This window comes from Callionymus lyra, chromosome 7, assembly GCF_982586985.1.
Source record: "Callionymus lyra chromosome 7, fCalLyr1.hap1.1, whole genome shotgun sequence".
Taxonomy (NCBI): Eukaryota; Metazoa; Chordata; class Actinopteri; order Syngnathiformes; family Callionymidae; genus Callionymus; species Callionymus lyra.
In genome coordinates, this window is record NC_141824.1 from 10108692 (window position 1) to 10116589 (window position 7898).

At 42.2% G+C, this 7898-nt stretch overlaps 1 protein-coding gene across 1 annotated transcript; it reads left to right on the top strand.

Annotated features, from left to right (window-relative positions):
* Window positions 1-2187: 2187 nt before the first annotated feature.
* rnf228 (ring finger protein 228) lies at window positions 2188-5285 on the top strand. Its single transcript, XM_087796310.1, has one exon. It carries the CDS (start codon window positions 2245-2247, stop codon window positions 3061-3063), a length of 819 nt encoding a protein of 272 aa, XP_087652436.1. The 5' UTR covers window positions 2188-2244; the 3' UTR covers window positions 3064-5285.
* The last annotated feature ends 2613 nt before the right edge of the window (window positions 5286-7898 follow it).

The following is a 7898-nucleotide window of genomic DNA, read 5'->3' on the forward strand; positions in this document are numbered from 1 at the left end:
TTTATGATATAGTTAAGATGGTTAATGCTTCATTAAGATTGTTGACACTTGCCCTTTTAAAATAAACAACTGAACTGAACATACAACAAATCAAGAGTTAAACGAAAGTTTAACATCGAAGCTACGTACGCACCTCCGCTATGTTAGCATTTTAGCTAACGTTGAGATAAATAAATCCAGTTATAAAGATGTATCTTGTTATAATACCTTAATGTAGGTAGTATCTTACATTTATTACATTTAATCCTCAAGTCTTGCGTGTCATTCTACTCCTAGACTCTATATTAAACAAATGCAAATAAAAAGCTGATAAAAGAAACATAATAACCCACAGAAGGTTTACTATTTATGTTTCCTTAATCCCCCTTATTTATGTACCACAGGTACACAAATGATAACTTCTAATGCATGTAACTGTCATGACTAGTTTTGATGACAGTATTCAACTGTGTTTATTTTGGTTTCGGCGAGACTACGCATTTAGAAAGTAATCCTGTATTTCAAGAAGAGGTGAGGAAAGCAGTTTAAGTATTTTGTAACTTGAATCTCATCTCATTTGCACCGAAACTGTGTGGAAGGTGTTTTTGTTTTGAAGAAATACTATATTTTCTCCGAGTGTGACTCTTGACACGTCATGGTAAACTTGTAAACTAGTGAAAATGGGTAAAACGCAAACTCTGTATCATTTATTTTGACTGTTTCCTAATTTAAGGTCGGACCATGAATATAATTCCAACATTAAAACTGCTACAAAACAAGTAAGGGACCCCTGATTTACATTAGCTCACACTATATACAATCCTACACTTTAAAACTTACACCGTTTATGTGTTTTTTTTAGGTTATTACAAGTCGTGTCATTGAGTTTAAAACCTTTGGTCAGATTTCATAAACGAAGACTGAGACGAAGCATGAATTATTAGAAGTTCATGTTAGACATTCTTTTAGCTTCAGCCTCATAAAGTTTTAATCTATCTTCTCATATTCTCCCTATACTCTGGCTTCTTCGTGTCCTCCTTCTCCTCCTCCACGACCCTGCTCGTCTCCATCAATACTTCCAAAGACTTTACTTCATTCATTCATTCATTCATTTATCTACCGCTTTATCCCAGGGGGACTGAAGCCTATCCTAGGGCGACAGGCAGGGGACACCCTGGACAGGAAGCCAGTCTGTCGCAGGGCTCACACAAAGACAGACAACCATTCACACACACACTCATACCTACGGATAATTACCTTAAGTTTTCAATCAACCTCTGTATGTTTTTGGACTGTGGGAGGAAATCGTAAACTCAATTATCTATGTAAGGTAAGGTAAAACTTTATTGATCCTCAGGAGGTCTCCTTCGGGGAAATTGTTTGTTTTTTTCCAATAGCCACAGAAAATACAGCAATATTTCATAAAAAATAAATCAAAATGAAATAAGAAGAAGAACAAAGAGAAGTAAACAGATGATGTCATGATAACCAGAATGGAAAAGCTCTTTATTGACCAAGTATATTAACAATAAACACAGAATCTTGTTGTGGATGTACATGTTTGTGCAGACAAGAGATGAAAAAATAATAAATTAAAATATAACAGTATCAAGAAAATAGTGCAAGAACATTCAATGCAACATGGAATTCAACCTAAGATCATGATCATGCCTTTTTATTTCCTTTTTTCCCTTAATAATAAAAAGGGGCATCTTCAAACAAAAACCTACTGCTGTTGCTCAAAAAAAAGATGAGGCTGCCTTATAGGAAGTGACGCGCCACGATGACGTCACGGACCTCGGTGTGAGGAGACGGATCAGCTGCTCCCTGTGGACCCAGATGCCTGAAAAACAACAACACTCTCCCTCTCCCTCTCTCTCTTTAACGGGACTCTGAGGCGACGACACTCCCCCTCCCTCCCTCCCTCCCTCCCTCCCTCCCTCTCTCTCTCTCAGTGTGTCGTGTGGGATGCTGGTCGGATGAGTATATTCTCTCCATCCTCTCCTCCATTACATCATCATCATCTCAAAAAAAATAAGATTTTTTTTTTGGGGGGGCGTCTTTTTTGTCTGGCCTTGGAGTAGGAAAAGGACCTCATCGTCAGGGTCGGATCTACCGGGGTGGTGGGTGGGGTGGTGGGGGGGGTGGATGATGGCGCTTGAATGAGGGAGGGAGGGGGGGAGAGGAGGGGGAGGAGGTTGCGCCGTCATCAGCATCTGTTCCACCGCCAGCTCCTCTTTGTGTTCGCCCCGGAGAGAACCGTGAATGGCGAAAGATGACATGGCAGAGGTAGACCTGGCACCACCGCGGGGACCACCACCACCACCACCACCGGACCCCCCCACCGCCACGGCCTTCCCCTACGAGGAGTTCGAGTGCAAGATCTGCTACAACTACTTCGACCTTGACCGCCGGGCGCCCAAGATCCTGGAGTGCCTGCACACCTTCTGCGAGGAGTGCCTGAACACGCTGCACCTCCGCGAGGAGCGGCCGTGGCGCGTCAGCTGCCCGGTGTGCCGCCACCGCACCCCGGTGCCGGACTACCGCATCCGGAACCTGCCCAACAACACCAAGGTGACGGAGGACTTCCCGCTCTACATCGACTCGGACCCGCTGCCCCAGGACGCGCTGCCCCCGCAGCCGCCGCCGCTGCACCCGGCGCTGGTGGCGCTCCGGCGCGAGGATGCGGCGGCGGCGGTGGCGGCGGGCGGGGGGTCCTCCTCCCTCTCCTCCCAGGCGAGCCCGTCCTCCACCACCGTGTCCACGGCCACGACCCTCTCGCAGGACTCGGCGCGCTACGACAGCTGCCAGAGCTGCAAGCGCGTGGCGCTGACCACCGGCTGCGTGTGCGTCATCTTCTCCTTCCTGTCCATGCTGGTGCTGCTGTTCATGGGCCTCATCTTTGTGCACAGTCACAGCATTCCGCCCTCGCCCGCCGGACCCATCTGCCTGTCGGTGGCCAGCATCCTGGCCATGTTCTCGGTGGTGGTCACGTGGCTCATCTGCTGGCTCAAGTACAGACCGGATCACGAGACCGGGGGCCGCGCCGCGTCCGCCACCGGTCACTCCCGCAGGAACGCCTGAACTTTTAGTAGTGTGGTCATTTCTGTCTCAATCCTCCTTTTTCTAGGAATAATCATGATCCCCGAATGGCCTTTTTTTTTATTAGTGTAACAAACAAACAAACACCCAAAGGGCCTTTTTTTGTGTTTGTTTGGAGCAAAAATAGGCCGAAATGAGTTTTTCTTTTCCTAAACTTGTCAAAAAACAGTGTGAACTCTGCTGTGGACTTGAAAGTGCTTGATATTTCCCATCTTTCCTTCGAAAAACGATATGCATATTCCACCAAATCACTCTTGTTAAGCACCAGTGGGTTTGTACAGAAGCTTGGCAACGTTCCTGTGTCAGGTGGTGGATTTTCTTTTCTTTTTCTTTTTTTGTCGACACTTAAGGAGTTATAACCACGATCCGAGTGTACATAGTCCACGTTTACTGTAAATGGTACCAGTGGTTTTTCCTTTTATTATTATTATTATTATTATTATTATTATTATTATTATTATCCATGCGCTTTAAACTGGTCCGGGTAGGACACGACGGCACTGTTGATGAAGTATTTAATTTAATCATCTAATCTGTATTGTACTTGACCTTTGTTTTTTTGGCTAACCATGTGCACGTCAGACTACTGAGACGTCAAGCTGATGCCTTGTTTTTGTTTATTTAAGGAGACTTTGAGGCTACATCCACACTAACCTGTAGTTTAATCCTGATAAACCCTGAAAATCTGCTTCTGTAATCTAGTTTGAAAATATAGCAATTATAGCAATTTAATTCTGTTGTAGACTTGATGAGACCCAGAGAGAGACAGACTCAAAGTAGATTAAGGTTCATGTTCATATGGTGACACATATGAAGATACCACTGTTTTAAGACAATATTAGAAACAGAGGTTATAAGTCAAACTAATGTTGAAGGAAAGGAAGTTTTGTTTGGCCCCTCGACTGAAGGATTTTGGCCCCCTAGTGCGATTAAGTTTGACAGGAAGTACCCACGATTTTGTGGGTACTTCCTGTTTAGTAAAGTTCTATTGGTGTCTCGCAAACTGTTTAAAGACCAGTACACAATGGGATACCTTTTAATTTTTTCTCAAAACCATTTAATTCGTCTGAACTTACAACAAGAAAAAATCCAAATTCTGACTCTACATAGATATTACAATGAAATTCCATCCCAAAATGTTAGTTGTGTACATGCACAACCTTGTCACCACTTAAATAAAGTTAATACTAGTTAAAACTTTAAATATATTTATCATATAGCCATGTCAATATATTACTTGAGTGTACTTTAAGAGGTCAATATTTGAGAGGTTAAATTAAGCTCCAAACTAAATATCCAGTTAAAGAACCCATCCAGCTGGTGATGCTTCTAACTTTGTCGAGTGAACTCATGGTGGAAGTGGATGTAGCCCCGAATCGTGCGTCCCTGTATCAGTAAAAGCTGATCAAACTGGAATCCATCACAGGAAGGGGAAGTGACAAACGTCGTCATGGTAACGCTGGTTTATCGTCAAACATTTCTTTATAGAATCATCTTCATGAGTCTAATAAGGAAGTGGTTCTGGCAGGGTCACTGTCCAGAGACAGTCGTTTAAAAAAAGAAAAAAAAGTCTTTGATGCAATTATATGAAGCGATGTCTATCTCGGACTGGAAGTGAAACATGTGGTTTCTTGCAAAGCAGCGAAGGAAGTCGGCGTGTGAAACACTAGAGATTTCTTCTTGACATACTTTTGAATGGACGGAACTACAATCATGGTTTTTTGTATCGCTCTTACATCCGGCTCCAGATGATAAAAGGAAGCTGAGGTCAAGGATCTAGAGCAACAATGTGAACGTTGAAGAACGTTGAGAGCACTTTCTGAGTCGTCTTCTGACCTGTATTAATCAGCATTTAGTGGGAAACCAAAGTCATTTCCTTTTGTAATCGATGCACTTATCGTTCCTTTTTTTCAGTATTTTTTCTATTGGCGAATGCAAAAAAAAGAAGGAGAGGAAGATGCTTGTTCAAATCTGGGCTGATGAGTGATGCACTTTCACCCTCTTTTCTTTTGGGGCGACAAAGAGGTAGATGAGTTGGAAATTACTGTATTTATTATCCAGGACCTAAACATGATTATTTTGATTTTGATGAGACTCTTGTGATTGATGTTAAAGTACCAAAACGTATTTGCACAGAGAGATGTTCTTTATGTGCTGTTTGACATACATAAACACATTTCTGTAATAAAGGAAACGTGGAATTACACCGTGTCGTGTCCAAACAATGAAGGTCTTTTTTTTTTTTTTACAGACCTGCTGTAAAATAAGATTGGATTAATCCCTGTACTGTCAACCAGATGATCCCATTGGACACGATTGGTCTCCTGCTGTGAATCAAATATGCCCCCTACTGGGTGATGAGTGACGTTACATGCAGCGTTTCTTATGCTCGCTCCATTTAGATCTTTTTAACGTTGACTTATGTTGGATGAATATATTCTGTGCTATTCACAACGCTGGGCTACCGGTGGTTCTTCTCCTTCTCCACATAATCTGAAAATAGATGAGTAAACATCAGCTGACTGAGTGTCATGTCAACGAAGTAGCTCAACACTGCAGTCCATTGTGTGCCTTAGTTTGACTGTTTTTTACAATTATTCACAGTTACACTGATTACTGCCGATAGTTTGGGACGTGCTTCAATCCAAGATGACAAATGGCAGCAGTTTTTCGGAACATGTCGGACTCTGAGAGAAGACATTGTAGTGACTTCAGGGGGAGACGACGAAGGAAACACAAACCAAAGATATGATGTGATAAGATAAGTGTCCATCAGATAAATCATCATCACTGTCACTACTCTACTCATGTTGTTAGATTCTCATTTTCTACGTACGAAACACTTCTAGCTGTGGGGCACTCGTAGAATTCGAGGTTAACCATCAACACTTTTCACGCTTTGAAACAAGTAATAACTTCAAATTCGAACCTTGTTCTTCCGTCTCAGACAAAAAGTCCTCCACTCGATTTGGGAATTCATCGTTTCTCCCTCCCGGGCCTGGTCACACAGCAGGAGGCCGTTCACATCGAGTCTCGTTTTGTTTGAGGATTCTGCCTGTCAGTCATAAAGTCTTTCCTTTCCGCTGTCGCTCACGTTGATTCGCTGGAACCAGTTTTTCTCTTCTCTTATGAGGCTTGAGATAACTTGTAGATAAACTTGAATTGTAAATTGTTGAGAAAAACCAAAGACATTTCACACCATGCTTTTTGACGCATGTCTCGTAATTGGAAATCATCACCGGGACTTCTTAGGAACCACATAGTCTTGTAAAGGTGCACCAATCAAGCATCGTAATGCATGGCTTTGCAAAATGGATCCGTGTGATCGAAACAAACCTCAAATCCTTCAAACCAACTTTTCACCACAATCTAGTCCACTGGTTATCTTTTGTCCATTTCTAATCTTTTCCTTTCCAGTCTTCTGTCTGGAGTTCCAACATCCTCAATGTCTTGCTGGACTTTCCTGGTACTACTCTTTAATGAAGCTGCCATTTCTGGTTTTGTATACCTCTATGGTATGTTTCAAACTTGAGAATATTAACCTACTTCCTTTGTCCCAAAGGTTTAACCTACATTTCTGATATAGATCAGTAGAAGAAAGTTCTCTTTTTATGTCCATTTTGGGAGCATTTAAACCCCAAGTCCTCATGTTACTGGGATCGATTGACGAAGACCAGATGTGTAGCTTCTTTAAAACCCTCGGTTCTCGAATCATTAACAAACCTTCTCGCACGATTAGCCAAAACAATGTACTACTAGGAGATATCATTGCAAAAGAAGACTTGGGGAAGCCTGACATTGAAAACCTACTTGGGTTGACAGAAAATAAATTGAGAAACTCTATAAAAGTAAACGAAAAAAAAAGGTCCAAATACAGTGCTGAGGGTTTGCCACTTTGGGCAAGTATTTGGGCAATTATATTCTATAAAAGGGCTGTATTTAGTTTTGTCACGATGCGGTAAATAAGAGGATTGAAACGCAAAAGAACAGCTCAAAGTCTTTTTCTTTAAAAAAAAAACAACAAATTGAACTAAACCAGTTCTTTAAACACAAAATACAGGGGATAAAAACGGGATCCAAAAACTATATGACAGAATGCAGTGAAACACGGATGGTATGGGTCAAACTCCTCAAAAAAACACAATCATCTCAGACGTGCACACTTGTCTGCCTACGTCAAGGGGGAAAACAACCAGGAATCTGACCAACAAACTAAAAAAGAATTTCCAGGAATTTTCCTACGTTTGTCCTTATTGAGCCAGTGATCTTCCAGATGTAACTCCAAGAGTGATGGAGACAAACATTCATTCGAGAAGCGAATCATTTGAACAGAAAAATAATCATCAGTGTCGATGTCGACACAATCGTCTGATCCACGCTGGACCTTTGCTTGTTGAAAGAAAACTTGACGGGGAAAGCCCCCGTTGCTATTTCTAGATACCGATCTGGTATTAGCAGACGACCGAAGGCTCTTTGGCTTAAAAAAGTGTTTTTCTACGTCGAGATGCCTCTGGAGCTGTAGCCTACTCAACGTACCTCATGATTCAACATTTTCCCTGAACTTCATGTAGTTTGCTGCAGGAAAGTTCTTCTATTATTGGTTCTCCAGTCAGGCCGGCGTCTGGATCGGACTGTTCTTCATCACACGGGACTAGCAAAAAAATGTTCCTTTTTGCTGGTTCTCTGGACGTCTTATAGCCGGAGTTATGTACCTTATCTTCGGCTAAAAGGACAAAACTCCAGGTTGAGAAACTGTTTTTTTTTTTTTTAAACCACACAGGAAGATAACCGTTTATTAACCAGCATTTCTATCCGGT

Coding starts and splice junctions, on each gene's coding strand:
- rnf228 (XM_087796310.1), top strand. CDS start 2,245: ATGGCGAAAGATGACATGGCAGAGGTAGACCTGGCACCACCGCGGGGA.